Source organism: Mauremys reevesii, linkage group 7 (assembly GCF_016161935.1).
Source record: "Mauremys reevesii isolate NIE-2019 linkage group 7, ASM1616193v1, whole genome shotgun sequence".
NCBI classification, from domain to species: domain Eukaryota; kingdom Metazoa; phylum Chordata; order Testudines; family Geoemydidae; genus Mauremys; species Mauremys reevesii.
Window position 1 is genome coordinate 20340464 of NC_052629.1, and position 25002 is coordinate 20365465.

Below are 25002 nucleotides of genomic sequence, written 5' to 3' on the forward strand. Positions count from 1 at the left end.
CTTTCCAGACCTCAAATTTGTAGTCTTAAAAGGTGAGTAAGATAGGAAAACAAACATGAAACTTTTGGTTTACCTTGACATTTTTTTAAATGTTTATTCAACCATAAGAGAGTCCATTGAGTTTGAAGCTCTGCTTTCCTAGGGCTCCTAGGAAAAAAAAAATAACCCAACCCCAGAGAAATATAGGCAGGCTAGATTCAGTTTCAACTGATGTTTACCTTAGTCACTATGTATATTAAATCTAAAATTGGAGGACAATACAGATTTGAACTCTAGTATGTTCAATCATTAATCAGTTGAAAAAAATTGCCTGCATTGGTAGGGTACTATCCCAAGTTGATGAACGTAGCAGTCAAATTAGTTTATATTTTGCCCCGAAAAATTCAACCTGAGGCAGAAACCAAGCCTGGGAAATTTCAGCCCAAATGGTGAATAAGCAATTGAAAACAGGATGTTATAATAGAAAGGGCTATTCTTAATGATAGAATTCACGACCTCTGTTATAAACCATGCAAGTCAATACAAAAATTGTTCAAGTTACTGTACTTTCCCGTAATACATACCTATTGTTTAATTAGTGTTTGGGTGCAAGTGAAGCTTAAGCAAACCCAGCAGTGACATGCAAGGAGTTTCTTTTTAATTGAATTTAGGGCTTGCGGAAGATGGCAGGCTGGGAGCCCAAAGATTAATGTTGCCCATTTATACATAGAACAGGTACATCTGAGCTGCATCAGTGCTAGTTTCCTCATGCTTCTCTTCCGGTCTGTCTCAACTCTGTCCTGAGGGATCATCACTTGAGTGGTGATGGGGTAGATCTATCTCCACTCATAGGCAGTCATTGGCCCTTGGTTGAGACAGCTGGCAATGGTGCAAATTATGGGGGTTTTGTTGTGATGTGGATATTGGTTCAGTAGAGATCGTCAGGTCATTTTACACCAGGTCACTGGAGGGTCATCAACAAAGTAGTGACAGGCACCATAACCCATGACTAGCCCCTGCAAGGAAATTTGCAGTTAAAGCTGTCACACTACACAATTGATTCAGCACCATGAGCGCTGGATAGGATGCAGTTTGAACCCCTCTGCACTTGTGGGTTCATCTGCATTAGTAGTGGGATTCACACCTTAGGGAATGCAGGCCACTATATTGAATGAGCACATCTCCTGGGTGCCTTGTCCCTCCTTGGCCAGCACCAATTGCTTCCTGTGCCATACTCTGGGTAGAAGAGATGGGGTTAGCATGAGCAGGTCAGACTTTCTTCTCTAGCTGGGGGAAGAGGGCATATTTTAGTTCTGTTGGTTGAAATCAATGAAGCCCTTCACCTTTAGGGGATCTCTAAACATAAGTCACATGCATTACAACCACAGATACAGCAAAGTGAGTTCATGGCAGGAGAAAATTTAACTTTCGTCTGCTTTGCTCACTTATGTTTGAACATTATGTTTGACCTAATTCTTGTGCTGAATTATCAGTTGGGATTGTAAAGGAGTGAAAATCACTGCCAAAGTTTCAATGGGCTTTGTATGTTTTTTTTAAAAAGTATCAAAACCTGTTCCTCATCCTAGGCCAGAAGGGTGCAAATGGAACCTTTCTGATATGCATTCTATTTCTTTATGCTTTTGCAGAAAATCAAACTTTCTTAGAGTGTCAGCCACTGCAGTGCTAATTGGTCTATCATTAGACCAATTCTAATTCTATCATTAGAATCAAACAACTATTATTAATATTTTGTAAGTGTTGACAATGTGCACAGTGACAGTAGCACTGGTATAAAACACATAACTAAAGTAATTTTCTTCTCTAAGGCGTATGCCCCCCAGGGCCCCTGCAAATATTTATGCACATGCTTTGTTTCAAGCATAGGAATAGTTCAGTTGAGGACAAGTAACTGGGGGAAGATATTGAGTGCAATCAGAGAGGTTATTTTAAGCTCTGTATTTGGCACTGGTGCAACTGCTGCTGGAATACCATGGCCAGTTCTTGTGCTCACAGTTAAAGAAGGATGTTAAATTGGAGATGGTTCAGAGAAGAGAGTTTAGAAGAGAAAGGTACAACACAATCCAGGGGCTGGAAGTTGAAGCCAGACAAATTCAGACTGGAAATAAGGTGTAAACTTTTACCGCTGAGAGTAATTAACCATTGGAAGAGCTTACCAAGGGTCATGGTGGATTTTCCATCACTGACCATGTTTAAATGAGATTGGATATTTCTCTAAAAGAGATGCTCTAGGAAATACTTTGGAGATGTTCTATGGCCTGTGTTGTACAGGAGGTCAGCCTAGATGATAGCAATGCTCCCTTTTGGCCTTGGAATCTGTAAAGCATGAGATATTGGCCACTGCTGGACTTGCTAGATAAGAACCTAGGCATTTCTAGATCCCTTGTTGAGAAATTCTCTTCTGTAGTTTCCTGAATAAAGACCATAGTGGGCTGTTATAACTGGATTAATAAGGAGTTTTAAAAATCAGACTGGTTCTGTTTTCCTTGGTGCCTGTAATGTCTTTATATAAAGAAGAAGGATGGTTTGGTGGCTGGTAACACTAGTGTAAGACTCAGGAGAGCTGAGTTCAATTCCTTGCTCTGCCACACACTTCCTGTGTGGCCATGGCTAAATCATTAGTCATCTGTGCCTCATTTTTCCCCATTAGTGAAACAGGAATAATAGTCCTTCCTTTGTCTATTTAGACTGCGAGCTGTTTGGGGCAGGGACTGTCTTTTACTATGTGTTTGTACACTGCCTAGCACTGGGGCCCTGACCTGGGCTGGTGCTTCTAGGTGATACCACAATAAATATAAACAATAACAATCATATAATTACTGCAGAAAAACAGGTAATTTCTTATAAAACTGGGAAATATTTGATAATATCTCCACCAAGATCCTCCCTATGTCATTGGAGATTTGGTTTTATTTCTTTTAGGTTTTATGTAACCTAAATAAAAAATTATTAAACAGTTTTGTTGCTACGTTTACCGAAACCTCCTGTATGTAGGCAACATAAACTGTAATTTAACTTACAGTAATGTCAGAAATATGTTGGCTGAAATAGCAGTAAAACTCTGGCCTTGGGCACAATGCAAGATGTTAAGAGTTTTCTCTTGATATGCTGGAAATCCGTAAGCCCTTGTTCCTCATTAGAGATCACTACATTTCAGCAGTTAATTTGGTCTGTATGCTTATTTGACCTGGGGGAGGTTGTATAGAGTCTTCAAAGCGAGTTTTGAGATGCTAACTAACTATAGACCCCTGGATGCTCTCTTCAAATAGTCAAACTCATTTGGGTTGGATTTGAAGTGTTACGAAACTGGAAGACAATGTATGACATTCACCCCATGGTGTAAGGACTGCAGAAGGCCCCTGGCACAGCAGAGCTGCTGCAGCAACTGGGGCTGGGTGTGCAGAGGAATCTCTGTCCCCGTGTTTGTATGTTAGCTTTGGCATCGGCTGGGGGAAGTGGTATGACGTGTGGATCTCTGATTCCATGGATCCAGTGGCTACGACTTCCAGGGTAGGAAGTTCAAGGCCGAGGGGAAGCCCCACACCCTGCTCATGAACTGCAGAGTGGCTTCTGTATGGTTCCAAATAGAAAGCCTGTTTGTCCAGATGTATGTGGGGAACGGAGGGTGAATTTCGCCCTGTATACACTGGGTCATTCAGTCTCCTACCATGAGCATAATTTGGGGGGAAGGGTAGCTCAGTGGTTTGAGCATTGGCCTGCTTAAACCTAGGGTTGTGAGTTTAATCCTTGAGGGGGCCATCTGGGGCAAAATCAGTACTTGGTCCTGCTAGTGAAGGCAGGGGGCTGGACTTAATGACTTTTCAGGGTCCCTTCCAGTTCTGAGATAGGTATATCTCCATATATAAAGCCTCTGGCTTTCTGTCTAAACTGGTCTATGGGCTCCACAATGCCTTTAACACACAGCACTGCACTCACAATGGTCATAGGAGCTCCTCGCTGTAGGGCTCATTGTGCCTCAAGCAGGCATGAGGCCTTTTTGAGCTCTAGATGTGTGGCTGCTGGCACTCAGGCCGCTTTGCTCTATGGTACATTGCTTTGCCCTCTTTGGAGAGCTAGTACAACTATGGTTGTTAGCCTCACTCAGGAGGTATGCAAGGACTGAGGCTGTCCCTGGCCCCTGAGATTCTTGCACTTTTTTGCCCATTCCCACTGGTGCACACAGGCCAGTAAGCACCCACAGAAATGAAAGAATGAGCTCACCAGAACGTACAGCTGCTGAACGCCTCTCCCCACCCCAAATGAGCATTGCTATTTCTCACTGTCCTTCAGAGTAATACTTGGTATATATACATCTGCACAGCACCTATGAATCCTCACAATTGTAACATCATTATTATATTGATCTTTGTGCCTCTCTTGCTAGATCTTCATTGTTGATTTCATATAGCTCCTAGGCAGTTTTATACCAAGGAGCAACACAAAAGTGACAGCCATAGTCATGGAGATCTGGTGCAGCAGGAATACGTGCCAAAGAAAAACATTGTTTGTGGCATTCAATATAATTGCTTAAGAATGATCACTTTGCTCAGTAAAGTCCAGAAGCCTTATTTATCTACTTATGAGACAAGAAATTGTTCCAGCTCACATAATTTAAAACCCTTATTGACTCATTATCTCATTACCAACTGGTCATTAACATTGTGTTTGGATGATAGCATAGGTCAGTATGTAGTTTTATGCAAATGTGTTGACACTAAAAGCTGCTATTTTTTAAGAAATTGTTTTAAATCAAGATTTATAAAAAGTCATACATTCAGATGCAAATAAATAGAAACCCTGTAAATAATTCAGATTCATACAATAATTGTTTGGTGTGATGTATGCCTAAATAAATCTCTTAGTAAATATGTATTTTATTCTCTATATGATTCATAAATATATTTTTGATACATAGATACTGCTGAAAGGATGTCTGTGCTCTCATATAATGCAAGTGCTGACGTTCTCTTCAAATGCCTTGCTGTACCATCTTCCGCACACAGTCACAGCACTGAAATCTCATGTAATAGTCTACAGTACACAAGGACAAAACACAAAAGCAACATTTTCATTTGCAGTAGATCTGAGATAGAGGAAGCCATTTTTCCTTCCACTATTACAGCAAGGGTATCCATTTTTAACGCTAATGCATCTCTTTTACAGTTTGTGGTACTGGAATATTTTAGGATTACTCTGGAAGGAAATTGCCAAATCAGAGTCTGAAAATAAAAACCAAAGTAAATGTGTATTCTGCAGGGTAGGCTAAGTTCTGCTCTCAGTTACTTTGCTGGATTACTCCACATTTACACTGGTGTAACCGTGAGCATTGATACCCTCTTCTGCCCAAAATACTTCAGTTGACAAAAACAACAAAAAAACCAACCCACAAACAACCCTGAGACAAATCAACATTACAAAAAAGTAAGTAAATTAATAAAAATCTAAAAAATTAAAAACAAAACTTCAACCCAAAACAGATGTTTCTCCCTGAAAAAGGAGAAACTGCCAGAAACTCCATGAAGACCACTACTATTGATTTTTCTTGAAAGGCACTCAGATACGACAGTGATAGGTGGCAGTATAAAATCCTAAGATAGGTAGAACGATAGGAGAATTTGGCCTGTTATCTGTATTGCAGAAAAGCTTTTTCTTTAGAGACTTTTCAATGAAGTTGGATTGTGATTGTTTATTTTGTTAGTCATTCATGCGAAGCGGCATACATTTGTTGTGTGGGAAAAAATCTGTATAAGTAGGGCTGACTACCACATAGGAAATGTCTCCTCTATGTGTAATAGAAACAACTTGCATAGACCAGAATATCACATTTGTAATGAATCCGAAAATATATCAGCAATTTAAATGACTCCATCAGAATTAACCTTAGCAGCTCCTTTATTCTGTGCCATTATAGTCCTGATTGATTGACACAGCATGAAAATGAGGTTCACTTTTCATGTCGCAAACAGTAAGGAGTTGGTCTGTTCCAAGACAGAAGGTGGTTAAACATCTATAAAACATGCCCATCCTGAGATCTGTTGTTTGCATTTACAGCTGTATGCTCATAGCATGCCTATTAGCATATACATATGAAAAGCACGCAGAGGTTAGACATTTACAACATCCTGTTGTTTGGTCAGTATAGTGCATCTGTTAGCACAACTTTTAACAGGGCTCCTTAAAAGAGCAATGGAAATCTTAGGCATACGGAGGCTGTGGAGCAGCTGGACAGCCATGTTAAAATAAAATGCCTGCAGAGTCTTACAAGGCTAAGATTGTGAGAGAAACAAGCAGAATTGGAATCATAAAACAATTTGGCATGCGTGGGATGGGGGGGTGGAGATAGTGAGTTAGTACATGGAGATCAGTTGCAAGTTTACAAAGAGCCATCTGAAAATGTGTGTGGAACAAGAAATAGAAATTCACGGTTTTAGTCTTAAATCTCCTCACACAATCTGCTGCGGACATTAAGAATGTTGAGAGCATGCTACATCTGAAATGCTTCCAATAGCTGAGGTTGGGTTTGTTGAGAGAGACTTTCAACCAAAGATGTCTAAGCATGTTACAAATATTAATTCATTAATTGTTCCTTAGCTCTGCATTTTCATTTTTTTGTCGGTAAAGCTCAAAGCTCTTTACAAAGGCAGGTACACATCAGTGTCTAAAAAGTGAGGTGCAGAGAGAGATGAAGTTTCGTGCTCATGGTCACAGAGTAGGTCAGTGACAGAGCCAGGAATAGAATCTGGAGAACAGAGCCTCAGCTGGTGTAAATTTGTCATAGCTCCATTGAAATCAGTAGAGCTATGAACATTTGTCCCAGGTGAGGATCTGCCCCCAGTTCTTAGTTCCCTGAGTCCATTGCCCTATCTCAGGGGTCGGCAACCTTTCAGAAGTGGTGTGCCGAGTCTTCATTTATTCACTCTAATTTAAGGTTCTGCGTGCCAGTAATACATGATCATGTTTTTAGAAGGTCTCTTTCTATAAGTCTATAATATATAATTAAACTATTGTTGTATGTAAAGCAAATAAGGTGTTCAAAATGTTTAAGAAGCTTCATTTAAAATTAAATTAAAACGCAGAGCCCCCCGGACTGGTGGCCAGGGCCTGGTAGTGAGAGTGCCACTGAAAATCAGCTTGCGTGCCGCCTTCGGCACGTGTGCCATAGGTTGCCTACCCCTGCCCTATCTACTGGACCATACTTTCATTAAGTTAATCAGTACTGTGTTTGATTATTATTTTGAAGATCCTCCTTTCCTGAAATGTCATATACCCCAAGCAGGTGGATGTTTGCGTCAGTTGAAAGGAGAAAACACTCATGTCTCTCCATTGGAATTTAAATGCAATTGACATTTAGCATCATGAGTTATTTATTATCCAGTGGCATAATTGGCTAGTATGCAAACATCCACCAATAGATTGGTGCCATTTTTTGTCAGTCACTTTTCAGAGTAGAGCCACAGCTTAAGCTGTATGGAGAATTATGCAGCTTGTGAATATGACAAAAAATAAAGCTGATAAATACTGATTGAGTTATTTCTAGTGATAGAGATAATGAGCCAGATTCATCCCTTGTGTAACTCCATTGAAGTAAAGATAAACCAGGCTGAAATGTGCTTTTTTTCATCACAAATATCTATTGAACATTTGAAACTAACATAAAGGAACATTGGGGAGAGAAATAAGGACACGACTGTAAATTCAGATAAAATTCACTGGTTTAGGAGAGCATTCAGGAGAAGGGGCAGAGTGGAAAAATGATAAATATTCTGTTTAAACTATAGAGACTGTTCCACTCAAATAAGGAAGGTTGGCATGCATGAAAAAGGATGTAGGTTCTTGTGTTAGGCATGAAGTGGCTGATTCAAAGCCCATCAGAGTCAGTGAGTGGGAGTTTTTCCATTGATTTCAATGACATATGGATCAGGCCCCTAGTTTAGACATGAACCTGACAGTGTTTAAATTAGATTTGATAAAGGAAAGGATTTTAGAGAGGGTCTTACATAAATGTTACAGCAGTCTACAGTTACTAGTACAATAAATTTGTTAGTCTTTAAGGTGCCACAAGTACTCCTGTTTTTTTTGCGGATACAGACTAACATGGCTGCTACTCTGAAACCTAGTACAATACACTCCATCTTACGCTAATGAGAGTACAGTATTTTGTGCTATTACTATAGAGTACTGTGGTACGTTTAAAGTGGGAGTGAAAGGAAAACAGGTGGGAGTATGGAATTTTTATTTGTGACACAGGCCAAATGAATCCCTAGGATAGCAGTATTGAAGTCAAAATAGTTATCCCAAGGATAAGCCCATCCCTATATCTTTACTGTTAGTAATAAAATAGGTGATTACATCACTGCTCTTTTAATGGAGCACAGATGGCTGAATGATCCACTTTACCTGCCTATTTGAGAGCATAAAAAAGAATTCACTGAATAAAAAGAGGCAAAGTCTTCCTTTCCTTTCCTTTCCTTTCCTTTCCAGAAATACAGTTAATTGTTTACCAACAGATGTCCTTTGTATGCAAGTATAATAATGATTTGACAGTGGAAAAAATATATTAGGTATCATTGGCTCTTATATATGATAATTAGTTGCTTCAAAGACAAATTGTTAACTATCTGTCAGTATGGAACAAAGGCCAGTGTAATATGATTATCTGATTATATTACCCATAAAAATGTTGCGATTAAATTAACACCGTACAGTAGTTACTGCAAATAAACGTATGACCAGAGCTGTTTGTACTAATTAATAATGGTTGAAACCCAAATGTTTGGATGTTTCTTTGGGATAAGAACCCCAGAATTGAGAAGCTTACTAATGGAGGCCTGGTCTATACCTAAAATTTATGCTGACCTAGCTACATCGCTCAGGGAGATGTGGTTAAGCTGAACTAAATCCCGAGAGATGTAGTTAAGTTGAACTAAGTCCTGGAGTTGCCACAACTTGGTCAGTGGAAGAATTCTTCCATCAACCTACCTGACACCTCTTGAGGGGGTGGATTTATAACAGTGATAGAAAAGCTCCTTCTGCCACAGTAGCAAGTATCTACTCTACAGGTTTTACAAGGCACAGCTTCAATGCTGCAGCTGTGCTGCTGTAGCACTTGTGTAGATTCTCATAACAAATTATTTGGTGGCCTCAGAGTGCGGCCACCAACTCTGGCCAGTGGCTGCTCTCACACTTTTTTCTAAAATATTTAATTAGCTTTAGGAAAAAGAAATAAATATGCACATATACACGTCCGTTTATTTCTTGCTAGCTAGTAAGTCTGTTGTGAAAAGTGATATTAACAAACATACAGGTACCACTTTTCACAGCAGACTTTCTCATCCCTGGCAAACCTGGGGTCAAATTAAGCTCTGGAGGAGGCAGCAGGAGGATGGAGCCTGATGCTCCGCGGCTGGAGGACAGGGCCCAGGGACGGAGCCTGAAGCTGCATGGCCGAAGCCTGGAGCCTGCCACAGTGCAACTGGAGCCCATGCTGGAGACCAAAGCCCTTTGGCCAAAGCCTGCCACCCCACCACCTAAGGGCTGAAGCCTAAAGCCTGAGCCCCACCGACCCTGGGAAGATGGGGAACTCACTGGCTGCCTGCTCCTCCAGCGTTGTGCTCCTAGTGTCTCCGGGGGGGGAAAGAGTCCAACCCCTGCTGGTGGTCCCAGCAACCAACACCAAGGTGATGCATCCAAAAGCAACAGGGAGGAGGAGGGGCCGCTGCTTTGCCTCCCTGCTCCCAGTCATAGCCCAGGAGTCTGTGGTCGCAAGAAAAGCCCCTGGTGGCTGCATTTGAGAAACGCTGCACTTCTTGTTACTGCAGGCTAGACTTTCCAATGAGATTTTGGTCCTTCCTGCCTCCAATCAGGTCATCGGAGCCTTGAGAATACCCTTCTAGAGTTTGTTGACACTTTCAGTCCTAAATGACACATGGAAGTGCAGAGATATGTAGAAATGAAGGGGTACTGTGGTCTTTAGAACCTTAATCTCAATAGCTAGCAAAAGCAAAAAGTTCTAGTATTAATTTTTAATTTTTTTCCTGTATTTTTCCCATATATTTTGATACAAAATAATAATGAAACAGAGAACATATAAATATGTTTACATGCAAAGACACATGTGTTTGAATAAAATACAACATATTGCTGAGTCGTAATCTAAAGATCAGCAACCCCTCAGAGGTTAATATGTGGTAAACCCTGGGGCTACTAGTTTTATGCTTTGCATTAACATGATAGAAGAATCTGGAGTAACTATACAAATAGTTTGAATTGACATAATGGCCAAACAAATTTCATACAATTTTTTTTTTGCTTCACATTTCATTTCTATAGGATTTCATTAAGAGAATACGTCTAAAATGAATAATTAATATAGTCTTTTTTATGGCAAAATAATCAGGCAGTTCACCTGTGTTATCTAGTAAGTTGATGTGCTACAAAATTGTATCACTTACATAGATGGAACAGGATTTACAAGACCAGACATTCGTTCAGCAAATCTGGTATTCTGCCTGTGACTGGAGCCAATGCATCAGAGAAAAGCAACCCTCTTCTCCCCTCACCCCCAGCAAACTCCAGAGTTCACCTAGCAAATTGTACAGTGCTGTACAAGGAGGGGGAAGGTTCCTTTCTGACCCCTGTGCTAATCATGTTATGTCCTGAAGCATTAGATTAGCTTCCATTTATGCATTATTGCAAATGCTGGGCCTGATCTTTCAGTCCTTCTCTGGCAACTGTCCCATTGGTATCAATAGCAGTTTTGTCTGAGAAAGCTTCAAATGATTTGGGACCATTGCTTCTTTAATGGGAAGTTATACAACCTTTTAAAAATCTAGATGTGGAATTGCTTGTATTCTGAGTATGTTTGTATCTACTTACGTACCATTTTCTATCATGTATTACATCTTCTTTGGGCGTTTGCTGAGTCCATGTACTGCCTAACGATTTCATGACAAGCATGCTTTTATTTACCAGTACAAAGGGACTCTTTGTTTTTACAGTACCACCAGACAAAATCATTACTTCAACAACTAGAGGAAGGCTAGATGTAAAACGAGCTGTCAGCTACTTTGCTTCAGTTTTTGCCAAGTTTTAAGTATTGTACTCTTGTGATTACATACACACACCTACCCTCCCCACCTTTTGCTTGGCAGTAGGTAATCTTATTCACAGATGTTTGAGGTAGGAATTTTGCCCATTGTGATTTAAGGCAGCTGCAATGAGCTGGTATAGGCCCTGATCCAGTGGTCCCATTGAAATCGATCAGACTATTCACATGCTTGAATTTCAGCATATACTGAAGTGCTTTGCTGAATCAGGGCCTTAATTACATAGCACATCCTCTCGCTGTCAAACTGTAACTTGGGAAAGGCAAAGTCTTCCTCTAGGGTGTGATGGCCTGTAGTCTTTGGCAATTGGATCCTAAGGGCCAGATGCAAAGCTCACTGAAGTCAGTGAGTAGGGTGACCAGATGTCCCGATTTTTATAGGGACAGTCCTGATATTTGGGGCTTTTTTTTGTATGGGCTCATATTACCCCCCACCCTGTCCTGATTTTTCACACTTGCTATCTGGTCACCCTATCAGTGAGAGTCTTTCCGTTGACTTCAGTGGGTTTTGGAACAAGCCTTAAATATGCCACTGTTACTTGGCCACATGTTCATTCTTCGTTTCTGGTTAGTGACTCTTTCCCAGGGCACCAGTATCTCATTATGCCTTGGCCAGATGATCTTCTGTCCACACAATATGCTCAAACCACCTCAGTCTTGCTGACCAAATCTTCTTTGTCTCTGATGCTATTTTTGCCTCTTCTTTGATCACCTTGTGCTTTCATTCACCCATGCCCTGTCACTGTTCTCAGGTACAGCTGCACTCATTAAAAATCACATTCCCTGGTGGCCCAGGTTTCTGCTCCATATAGCAAGGCTGATCTTACACATTCTTGTGCATCACAGTCTTGGCCCAACTCATCCTTGTGCACCTAAATCTGAATCTAGTCTCCCCACTCACCATCTCACTTGCCCAATTTGCTATCCTGCCACCTTTGGGTTCCCTTACTCTTCTGAAGATGATAATTTAGAGGGAATCCAAGGAAGGATCATAAAGGGGATAAAAGAATAGGAGGGAATTGCCTCTGAACAGGAATGAAGGGAGATTAGTGGGTACATCTTAGAGGGAGGACATAAGAAAAGGAGGAAAATATTATTTAAGGTGGCTACGGGTGAACTAGGGTTGCAAGCTTTGGTTGGATGAATTCCTGGAGATTTCATCACGACTTAATTTTTAATTCCTGGAGACTCCAGGACAATCTGGAAGGTTGGCAACCCTAGAGCGAACTAATAGGAGTAATGTTATAAAACTAGGGGATTGTTGAAACGCCATTAACAGAAGCTGTTCAAAAGCAGAATAGATAAAATAGTGGTAAGTTTAGGACAAATTTTCAGAACATAGGTCCCAAAATCCATATTTAGGTATTTAAATAAAAGTCTAAAGTTTAGATGTACATAGGAATTGCCAGACTGGATCAGATCCAAGGTCCAGCTAGTCCAGCATTCTGTCGCTGACAGAATGCCAGTACCAGATGTTTCAGAGACTGACATTTAAGAACTCTGCAGTAGGCAGATATGAAATATTTCTGCACCCTTCTACATCTCTTTCTGCTCTCTGATAGTTAGAGATTGCTATAAGCCCTGAAGCATGAGGTTTAATATCCCCTCCAAAATTTTTGTTGTCATTAATTAATGATGGCAACACTGGATATTCTTAGTATCCCTATAAATATCCAATCAGTGTTGTAAAGTTCTTGCCGTAGAAAGTCATTGAGGCCAATGGTTCCGTAGTTAATCATGTGTTCTGAGAAAAAGTTTCCTTTTATTGATTTTGAATTTTCCACCTTTTAATATAATTGACTGTCCCCTTGTTCTTTTGTTAAAGAGCCAGGGAGAAAATGGGTTCCCCATCCACCTTCTCTGCACCATTCATTATTTTATATGTATACATTTTTATCATATCTCCTTTCGAAGGTAAATAATCCCTGTCTTTTCCATCTCTTCACATGAGCATTTTCCATGCCCCTGAACATTGACTTTAATTGGAGCTGGAAATGTCCAGCATCTCTGAAAATGAGGCTGCTTTTATTTAGATGCTTAAAAATGAATTTAAATGGGCAGATTTCAAACGCCCAAATTACAGTTGGGCACCTAACTCCTGTTGAACGTTGATACAATTTAAGCACCTAAACTGTCATTTGAGACGTTGAAAATCTCCCCCAAAGTGCCTGACTTTGTCAACGCTGGGTGCCTAATTTGGACCTCCATGTATACGATACAATCCTGCACTCTTAGTGGGGATGGGCTAACAGGCCCAGGCCTTAAGCCACATACCATGTTTCATTCTGCAAGTAGACAGTGTCCAGTGACAGTGCTGGAGAAGTGTGGAATGAGTTGCTTCCTTTTAACTCTGAACAAGAAACTTCATTAGAATGATAAAACAGCAAACTCCCTAAATCTACTCTCCCTCCGTCGTTGCTTCACTGGAGAGCTTCCGCGTACCCTTGCGCAGTCTGCTTCTGCCTGGCTTTCTGCTACGTATGTAAAGAAATAGTATTCAGATAGTGACAGGAAAGACATCTACCTTATTTGTAACCATCACTTCTGACTTTTTAAGGCTCATCTTCACCTAGTGACACTTTGTATCATTCTTCAGAGAACATTCCTCTCTCATTTCTATATCATCTGCAGATGCTCACTCACACAGCTTTCTACTGCTGCCTTCCTGTTTATAATACGTTATCTTTATAAGGGGAGCTTAGCTGTTAAATTTGGTGGAGTCCCACTTCTACTTCTCATATTGCTGTCGTTCCACTACTGGTTACTTAATTTCTACTTCTGAAACCGAAGTGCTCATCTCTTAATCTTTCTTATCTTTCAAGTGGAATTTTTCTGTGCTCAGGCAAATTGATTATTCTGCCTGTCCATAGCAGAACTTCATTAAAGTTGCACTTTGGCAAACCGCACTCCCATGCTGAAGATGGATTTCTAACTTTGCAATATATTCAGGGACCGGCAAATGAGATTCTACAGCTGTGCCAAGTGTATTGCCAGCATAGGTGCTGTTATGCTGCTCACAAATACGAGTAAGGGGAGCGCTACATCACCTGGTATTCAGTGATGTCCTAACTGGCTGCAGGTTCTGATGTGTCTAGTGTCAGCACTCACCAGGCCTCAATCCACACTTGGCTTTCCCCACCATTAGTGCAGTTTAACGAGGATCTTATGTGTATTTGTTTGCTGCAATACCCTGATTATTTTCATTGCTTTGTCAGATACTGGCTAAAACAACAAAATGCAGTGGGATTTCCTGCCACTTGTGTAGGCTAAAGCAGTTCTACCCTGTTAGTTCTGTTGTTTTAAAACTCTTTTTTCACTTTTCTTAAAACCAACTAAGTCTCTCCTCCCTTTGACTAATATTATTCACATTCATTTTATTGGTTTATAAGACCTTTTTATTTTGCTTTGCCTCGCCATCTGAGATATATATCTTGAAGCCTATTCCCCGTGTACATATTACATTTTTCCTTCTTATCTTGCAGCAAAGTAAGCTTCCAATGAACTCAGAGTTATGGCAGGAATTAATTTGCCCCAGAAATCTAAATTCCGCTCTCATCCTTTCTGTTTTGAGAGTGCTCTCTGTCGGTTGGTATGTAAATAGCTAGCTAACAGGTAAGGTGCCAGCAGATGGCACTTAAGACTATGTAGTGTAGTCCCTGGGTTTTGTGGAACGGATAAACTTCTTGTATTCACTGCAAATGGCTTATTTCTGGACCTCTTAGCACTTAAAGCTGCCATTCTTCTGATCAGAGACAACACATTCATATACTTGTAATCTTCTGTAAGCCTAGAAGCAGGAGATTCATTGCCTTTTTGCATACACTTCATCACACATGTTGCTTTATATATGATGACGTAATGTGATATAACATTAGTGCTATGAAAGTGGTCCAAAATGCTAAAAACAGCCTGGTAGCTAGTTTAAGTGTTTTCCAAAGTTTTCAGCCATTCTTAAAGAGGGAATTGTACTTGATTGGACAGGAGATCTGAGCCCGTCCAGAGGAAAATAACCCAGGTGTTACCTACCCAGAATGGTAGAGCTGATGCAGCATATTCATGATGATAAAGTGCAGCATGTGTTGAGTAAATTTATTTCATTGCTTGGTCACAAGTAGTTGTCTAATATTCATTTTTCCTCTTGTCTCTGAGACAGTCTTTAGATCATTGACCAGTGACTGCCACTTTTTATGTCAATCACACACTGACCATACAAGGGTTAAACACTCCAAAACACATAGGTACTTTGCAAGATATATATTTTTTTATATGATGAGTGGCCAGTTCCAGCTGTGCAAATCTTGTGTAATCAGTATCTATCCAAGTCCTGTTGAACTTATAGAATCTCAGGGTTGGCAGGGACCTCAGCAGGTTCTCAGGAAAACACCCCACACAAGATTGTTACCTTATCTGTGACTGAATTTTTCTGGTTGGGTTCTCCTGTCATCCAATTCATCAACACAGGCTGCTGCCAAATGAGGTAAATGTAGTTTTCAGGTGCTATGTTTGAAATAGCATGAGTTGTGACAGAGGACTGGAGGACGGGATGTCCAAAGTTTTGCCTCTTGACATGTCTGTAACTTGTGAACATGTATCTTTTCTTTATCCTGCCTTTTGCAGAAGAGTGTGAACTTAGAAAGGAATGACAGCTTTGACTCCAGATCCCTCAGCTTTTTTTCCTGATGGTGTCACAACCGTTATATGGTCTAAAAGTACATTTTTTTGTGCTTTATATGCCCAAAGTCTAACCAAGAAAAGGTTGGCAAGGGCAGTTGGTTAAATCTGCACAAGGTCAGTCAGGATGTCTAATAATTGTCCTAACACTTTACCTGTTATGGAACAATAATGAGAGTTTTTTCATTATTTTCGGGTGAGTGAACCTGGCAGATGCTGACAGCCAGCAGATGTGTAAAGTTCGAGGTGATTTGTAAGGGACCAGCTCATCTGACGCACAGTAATTGCATTGTGGGACATTGTCACTCAGAGTCTTGTCCTGTTCTGTCAGAATGAGGTAAAGGTCAGTTCAAAGAACTGGTGTAGTATAAGAGACAGCTCTCAACTGAAATTAAAAAACTGATTTTCATACGTCCTATACACACACACTCACTATACAAGCAAAGTCAGGAGTGTGCCCCGATCTATGATTTAGGGATTAGTTGGGTGAGACTGTGATGAATTTTTGTAGTTTTAGGCAGGTTAAAAAATTCTTCCTACTGTAAGTGTTAAAGGAAAGTCATCCAGCCTCCACCTGTTGGTCTTTAGTTCTTTACTAACCTATCCATTTTTAGTTTCTTGACATGGAGATTTCTTTTGTGACCCGATTCTTTACTTCACAATGATGATTACATTAAAGTCAACTCTTCCTCCTGTCTATTGCCTTCCATTTAAGTATAAACAATATTTGCAAAATTAAGTATGCAGCCTAGAGCTGTGCAAACTCTATTTCATTTCCAGATTGCTTTGAAAAGGCCTTGAGAAATGTTTTTGCATCAGAAATAGGTTATACAGGTTTGCTGTCTTTGAGCTTCCAAGAGGTAAGAACACAGTTTTTTCCCTGTTAAAATTTCACTCTGAACTCACAAGTAAAGTTTTAGTTCCAGGGGTTCCTACACCGAGTTAATCGGAAGCAGAAGAGGGACTAGAGGCCATACTGGAAAATGTAATGTGATTTGGCTTCTGTGACAAGGGAACCACTCACACTCAAAAATCACAAGTGAAAAGCAGGTTTAGAATGTCCATAGATACCTGGCAAGTGCAAAAATCTTCACAAAGCTGCTCAGACAGTTCTTGGGTACAAAATAATTGTTAATGATCCACTTCTTGGTTGTGTACACAGCTTGAACTCAAATCATGGTTGATTTATAATAATTTTTGAGTTTGAATCAAATATTTGTCATGGCAGCGTTACATTTGACATTGCTGGAGCCCTGATCATTTCATTATTCATATTCTAGTTATTTATTATTTGTATTACTGCAGCGCCTCAGAGCCTAGTCATGGACCATTGTGCTAAGTGCTGTACAAACAGAACAAAAAGATTGTACCTGCTCTAAGGAGCTTATTAGCTATGTATCAGGCAAGAGATAGCCAATGGCTATAGACCAGTGGTGCCCAAACTTTTCCTGTCACTACCCCCCTTCTTACCAGTCATGGAGTCTGCCCTCTCCATTACTGTACAGTTGGCTCAACAGAGGAGCTTGGGCTGAAGGTGGAACTGGGGGCAGAACTGGGGATGAGGGAGAACTGGGGCTAGAGGCAGAGCTGGCCTGGGGGTGGAGAGAGAATGAGGGCAGGGCTGGGTTGTGGGCAGAGCAGAGGGTAGAGTGGAGCCGTGACTGGGGCCGGAGGTGAGCTGGGGCAGAGTGGGGGGGCTGAATGGAGCTGTGACTGGGGCTGGGCAGGGGGCAGAGCAGAGCTGGGGCAGCGCAGGGGGCAGAGTGGAACTGGGTGGCACTCCCTGCCCCCACCCCATGGGGGCTGGCCTGGCCCCCGCAGCATACCCCCTGAACATTCCTCCAGGTCTCCCTATGGGGACGTGCCCCACTGTTTGGGGATCACTGCTCTAGACCAATGCGGGAGTACCAGTCTTGACTGGAGCTGGTAGTTGCTCCTGTAATACAAATAAGCATAAATCTATAGTTCCACTACAACTGTGGCAGAAGTGTACTGTTGTATTTTTAATTTTGATAAGGGGAGGGCTAGTATGTTTATACCCGCAGGACATTTTATGAATGGAATTATTCTTTAGCTGATAAGGTTGGATTCTTTTCTAACAAGTTTTGTTGCAAATAATTTGATCTTTTATCCTCCTTTCTACTCTCTCTCCAATACCCACACAGACTTGCTAGCACTAGAGATCACTGTTCACTTGCCCTATAGCAGATTCTAACAACTTTTGACCATTGATAGCTTAACCAATTTAATGACACAGGATTTCTCATTTCCCTTTGCTAATTGAGGGGCAAAGGCTTCAAATATAGTAAGTATTGACTTGCTTCGCATGGCATCTTGTGTTCAATAAATGCAGTTGTTCAATCCCTGTTTTGTAACACTTCCAGGGGTGAAATCCTGACCCCGTTGAAGTGAATAGGAGTTTTGACTTCAGGGGACCAGGATTTCACCCTATGTGTGGAATGACTGTAGAGTCAAGTCCTCTGACAATTACAAAGTTTATAGCTGTGTAAGGGTAATAGGTAGTGGCACAATAGTCTGTCAAAAAGCAATGACTTGTAGGCGCAGTACACATGCACTAAGATGAACATTGAAATATTCCTCCTAATATGTTTGAAAATACGCACCTACCATGACTGAACAACTGCTTAGTACCAGGAGTTTGATCCAGTCCAGAGCGCTCAGTACTAGGGCAGGTCAAAAATTTTCCATCAAAACCGTTCTTCAAGGTTTTCTACAACATAAATTATTTTGTAAAATGTGTCTGCTGTCAGTGGAAAATTTCAGCTTTTCGTTGAAAAGGTTTTGATTGCAAAGTTTTTGATTTTCAGCTGAAATCTGAAAAATGTTGTCTGAAAACCAAAAGATTTCTATTCAGTTTTGATATAGTCTGGCCAGGAAGCTCAGCCTGTAGAAGAGAATGTGTAGACATGAGGTACCTAAACTACAACTCTCATGAGGTGCCCTGGCAGCATTTCCAAATCCAAATGTTCAGTGTTTGATTTTTTTCACCAAAAATTTTAAGAACTATTTTTCATACACATTTTCCACAGGGAAAAACAATTTTTTTTCTGACCAACTCTACTCAATACTTTGCAGAGCTGAGCCCATATTAAGTAGTTACTTACTTCTGTTGACATAAACACTAAGAATCATTGGTACAACCTCAGTTGTTATTTACCATGAAAGACAATGAATATTGATGGTCATCAAAATATGAGGTTGATATTAGCATTGTAAAATATTTCTGAATGACTCCAGTATGGTCATGAGTTTCAGAAGTGTAAGTGTTTTTCCTTCTAACATTCTAAAGAGGAGAAGAGATAGAAAATCCAGGGAAAAAAAACCCTATTATTCACTTCCAGTGAGCTGAACAATAATTTTTGCTGCATATATAATAACCTATCAAGTTGCAGTCATTTGCAATAAAATTTGATTGTTTAACGTTGTTCTAGAACTCATTTTATTGACCTTCGAGGAAATAAACAGTAGATTTTTATTCATCACATGGTTGTTTCAGCCAGTCATGAGCCATGATTTTTTCCAAGGATGGGACAATACAATTTACATTTAAATTAAATTGTTTTAACTGTAAAACACTCCCTAAAGTTTTGTTGTGTATATATAAAACAGACTGCACCTGAAATCATGTTTAGAATAACAGATGTGAAATACTGTCATCTAGCTGTCACACCAATTGTTCATTGTTCTGAGAAGGTCACATCATAATTCATTAACCATAATTATTCCCTGGATACACCCTGCACTTCTTCACTCAATTGCTTCATTAACTTGTGAGTTAATCTCACATTCACTGCTCTAATCAATGAAGATATATTTATAATGTATAAGTGAATGCTATTAGTTACAATATATTAACTGCCTAATTTAAAATAGAAAAGCTATCTTTGTGAAGGGCAATTAACCACTAAGTGTAATTGATAATTCACATACCTATGATTAGGAAAGACAAATAATAAGAAAGAAAAATGAATCACCTGTGTTATTGAAGAAGACATTGCCAGACACTGTAAATGTGTAGAGGGGCGCCCTACATTAGGATCAGATTTCTAAGAATTCTTTCTGATGGAAGATTCTTCACCAAATATATTTTATCAAACTAGTTTTGTTGTTTACACCATGCTACTATGAACTTCATTGGGGAAAGAATCCACACATTTTGTCATCTTGAGAGGAGAAGCAGAGCAGAATGATCTTTCCTTACAGAAAACTATTGTTGCTTCTTACAACATTTTAATAAGAATTTATAAAATTAGTTCCAAACTATCAAACACTGGTGCTTAAGGTTAGGCCTCTAAATCCATATTAACTTCAGTCCTTTTGGCCAAGATTTTTTAAATCAACTAATGATGGGGTGTGACTCCATTTCTCAGTGCCTTACAAGGGCCTGATTTTCAGAAAGTCCTCAGTGCTTGTCCTCTGAGAATAGGCCTTTTTGTGGCATTTCAGGTTGGGCAATGAAAACTTGAGGTACCCGTAATCACTAAATTGCTTTGGGAAAATCTTGGCCTTTATGTCATGGCACAGGATAGAGTCATGAAATAATTGTCAATATGACTGTAATTAAGCATAATAACAATAACTAGCTCTGATATTGCACCTTTCATCTGTAGATCTCAGAGTGCTATACAAACAAAGGTACCATCATCCCTGTTTTACATAGGGGGAAACCTTGCAGAAGATCCCACAGCAGTGAGCCAGGAATAGAACTTTTGTTTCTTGCCTCCCAGTTCAGCACTCTAACCACTGTTAGTTCAGCACTACCTCCCCTTTCTCTAGGGAGCCAGACGTGCTTTACAAACATTGATTAAACCAATATTTCTGTGCGATAGTCAAGCATTATCATTTATCGCCATTTCATGGATGGGTATATTGAAGTACATGGAGATTACGATCACCATTTTCAAGTTTGAGTGCCTAAAATAAATCCATATAAAGGTACCTAACAAACAGAGCCCTGTTTTTCAGAGTTGCTCAGCACCCGGATTCCCAATGAAGTCAACAAACAACAGCACAGATGTTTTGTTTGGGGACGAGATTAAATTGTGGCTGCTACAGCACTCATGCACATGTTGATATGTGCACCGCTCTTGCAACATGAGGAACTGGCCTGGCTGTACTTTGTGACTATACAAGTGCAAAATATTATTGTTTTACTATATAACAGGATAACTCTCCTGCACTATAATTCAGTAGTCATATAATAGGGTTGATCGTTGGAACAGAAGTTCAGTAAGTGGGCAGGTGCAAATCTGAGTTAAAATGCTACTATAGGATATCATGCTAACCTTTGTCATTATGGCTATATAATGCCCTCAGTTAATGAGTGCAACTCTCTGGACCAAAAGCTGAAAGATACAGAGCTAGATTTACCTCTTCTGCCACACAGAGGGAAAGTGCACTTGAAAGGGTGATTCACCCCCTGGGGAATGGCCAGCATTGCTTGCAGTTCTATTTTATGGCTGTGGCTCTGCTGGTGTAGGTTGTCTATGAGCTGAGCTGAATCAATCTGATTCTAATGTGCCTTGGCCAGACACTTACCTTTTTGTGCTGACCACTTTCTGGACTGGGTTAGTAGGCTCCAGGCCTCATGTGCTGCTTGGACTCCCTGGTGGGTGGGCTGTCCATCATAAGGGGTCCACAGCCTCAAGGTAGCTCAGTGGAAGCTGAAAGTAGACCGCAGGTTTAAATGCTAGATACTACCCTAGATTTACAGGTGCAACAGGAAAGTCACATCCTGTGATCCACAGTCATGCCTGGCCCTAGGACGGTATCTTTACAACGTTTGCAAACTGTCACTAAGTGCAGTAAGTGGGGGGGCGGGGGGGCGGGGTGTTCATAAAGAGGGGGACTACTCCACTCTAGCACCTGGTCTTTTCATGTGTGTTATAATTCTGAGTTCGATTCTGAGCTCCTTGTGGCAGGGCCTTGTCTTCTGATGTGCTTGTAAAGTGCTGTTACTTTTGTTGCACAGGTGTAAAGATCTAGGAGTATTATTAAGCCATTATTATTATTATTATTAGCCATTAAGTGTGACCAGAAGTAGGCCCTTTTAAGTAAATAATAATACTCCTAGATCTTTACCCCTGTCCTTAAAATGTATTCCTCCCTTTCCTTCCCACCCTGGTTATACACGGGTTTTGAAAGTGGTCCCACTTCCTCTCCCTACACCTTACCTGTCTGATTAACATCTCCACTCATTTTACACAACAGGATCAAAGCGTCTGGCCTGAAGTTGCGGTTCTGCACCAATGAAACCCAGGCCACTCGAGGCAAGTTTGTGGCGAAGCTCCAGCGCTTGGGGTTCAACATTTTGGTGAATGAAGTCACTGCCCCGGCACCGGCAGCCTGTCGCATTCTGAAGGAGCGAAACCTGAGGCCGCACCTCCTCGTACATGATGGTGGGACAACACTTCAGTAGACTTTGAGACTAATACAGATTAGCAGCTCAGCATGCAGTGGATTGACAGCCAGTTTGGGTCAGGAGAGATGTCACTTTTACTGAGAAAATTGTGAGGATAAGAACGTCTGGTTGATGTTTTCCTGTCAGGAAAAGCTCTTTAATTCCACTTTCTCCAGTAATGTAGCTGTAGTAAATGTCAGTGATGGGGCCAGATTCAGTTCTCATTTACCCTGATGCCACCCAGTAGATCTGTAAGCAGGTGGAATGACTTAGTCTCAGCAGAAAAGCACAGCCCTCAAGGCCTTTTCTATAAGGGACAATGTTTATAACAAGCAATAAAACAGAGAGAACACAGGCAAATAGAGTGAAGAAAAACCTCACCATCCTGGGTTTGCAGTCGCATCTTCCCAGTGGTATTCTCCCCCTTCGGTCTCGCAAGCGGCCTTTATCTGCGCAAAGGGAGAGGGAGGCTGAGCTGCATGAATCCCTTATTCATCAGGGTGTCCTTGCACCCTGTCACAGGTCCATTGAAACGGTACATAGATCTGCTGGAAGATGGTGAAATTGCATACTGAGTGAGTCTCTGCAATTCCATTCTGCTGGGGATCTTCTGGGGTCCTGCCTACAGAAGCTGAATTTCACCCTCATAGTGTATTATGGGCAAAATTCTTCGGTTGCATAGATACTTCTCCCATTGAATTCAATGGAAGATGCACCTGTGTGCCTGGGCTAATCAGACTTTGCGTATAGGTGCCCACAGGTAAGCAGGCACTGTGTGCTGATTTACTCCCCCTCTGGAGTAGCTATGCAGGCAGTGGAGTGGGGAATGATAGAGCCTTGGCTCTGACTCCCCAAAATGCCACCAGTGCTGCTGACCATACATAGTGGAGTTTCACAATTTGCTCCTGATTTAGGCCAACAGAAGTTTACTACACAGCGCCTCCTGGAGCTACTCCTGGGATGGGGCAATATATGCACCACCTTACTCAGGGATGTGCCAGAAGGCACAGTGTAGCCCTGATTTTGCAAAACAGCTGCATAAGCAGGCCCTACGTCCCTACTTGGCTGTCCCTGATGAGCTCACGTTGTGTTCCTCTGGAACAAAACTGGGATTTCATAAAACAGAGAGATCAGTTTATCAGGACTGCAAAAGTTAGCTCTTTCCCGGGAGGATGGGGAATAAAATCCCAGGGCCTTTGAAAATTAAAATAGAAGAGCTTATGGTCTTGGCCTACTCTTTTTGTTAGAAATGACAGGAATGAATGAATGATGTGTGATTTATTAAAATAATATGCTCAGTTTCTGTGGGTGTCAATATCAATAAGCTGACTGTGTTTAAGAGACAGCAGATTCTTCTGTGTGTGAAAATCAAATGGCATCTGATAGGATGTTTTGATTATTAATAGAGACTGGTCAGAAGCTGGAATCAATGGAGGGTTTTCTGGAGGAAAATGGAAGGAGCAGAATTTCACTCCTCACCTCCCAGGCAGCAGGAAAGCAGCATAACCGAGGAAACCTCCTTTATCAAAACACCCATCTCTAGAGTCTCTGTCTTGTTCATTCTCTCCTACAGGTCGCTGTAGGAGAGAATGCAGGCAGAAGCCCAGCAGCAGAGTGGGGGCTATCCTGTTTATTGCGCTCAGTGCAGCATGTATAATTACCTGCCCTGTGGGTGGTTGGCATATGTGTGCAGTCGGTGCAAGGAGCTCCTGACCCTCAGTGAATGCATATGGGCTTTGGAGGCCAGGGTGGCAGAACTGGAGGAGCTAAGGGAGGCAGAGAGGCATGTTGATGAGGCTTTCCGGGACACTGTAGATTTGTACCACCTCCGGTCAGACAGCCCCTGCGCTGTTGAGGATGAAAGGCTCAGGGAAGGAGAGCAGTCAACAGGAACAGAGGGAAACCTTCCCATAGTTGGGACCCTCCTTCCAGATGATGTTGGGGTATCCTCTCGCACTGAGGTTACCTCTCCGGGGAAGGGAACTCCAGTCATTAGGGAAAGGCAGGTGTTAGTAATGGGAGATTCGATCATTAGAAACATAGATAGCTGGGTTTGTGATGACCAGGAGAACCAGATGGTGTCTTGCCTGCCTGGTGCGAAGGTTGTGGATTTCTCGAGGCATCTAGATAGACTTATGTGTAGTGCTGGGGAGGAGCCGGTGGCCGTGGTACATGTAGGTACCAATGGCATAGGGAAGGTAGGAGAGACGTCCTGGAGGGCAAATTTAGGCTGCTAGGAAAGAGACTGAAATCCAGGACCTCTATGGTGGCATCCTCAGAAATGCTTCCAGTTCCACACGTGGGGCCAGGTAGGCAGGCAGATCTTCAGAGTCTCAATGCGTGGATGAGATGATGGTGTAGAGAGGAGGAGTTTAGATTTATTAGGAATTGGAGAAACTTTTGGGATAGGGGGAGCCTATGCAGGAAGGATGGGCTCCACCTAAACCAAAGTGGAACCAGACTGCTGGCACTTAACATTAAAAGGCTTGCAGAGCAGTTTTTAAACTAAGAGATGGGGGAAAGCTGATTGGTGCAGAGGAGCACGTGGATCGGACAGAGACTTCTCTTAGAGGAGAATCTATTGACAAAGATTCTCTAGGTTTTTAGTCAGGAGGAGAAGATGGAAGAGGATAAAGTATGGGCCAGATCAGTCGAGAAACATTCACATAAAAAAGAATCTGAAAAGAGCAGACAAATAAATAGTGACAAGTTTTTAAAGTGCTTGTACACAAATGCTAGAAGTCTAAATAATAAGATGGGTGAACTAGAGTGCCTTGTGTTAAAGGAGGATATTGATATAATAGGCATC

The 25002-nt window shown here is 41.3% G+C and overlaps 1 protein-coding gene across 5 annotated transcripts in view; it reads left to right on the top strand.

Moving 5' to 3' along the window:
- LOC120408967 (phospholysine phosphohistidine inorganic pyrophosphate phosphatase) overlaps nucleotides 1-25002 on the top strand; it is a 170138-nt gene that overhangs the window by 2762 nt on the left and 142374 nt on the right. For all 5 annotated transcript variants that reach the window (XM_039546183.1, XM_039546184.1, XM_039546187.1 and 2 more), the window contains exon 2: nucleotides 22004-22191. In XM_039546183.1, coding sequence (XP_039402117.1) covers nucleotides 22004-22191 — 188 coding nt within the window. The remainder of the gene's footprint in view (nucleotides 1-22003; nucleotides 22192-25002) is intronic.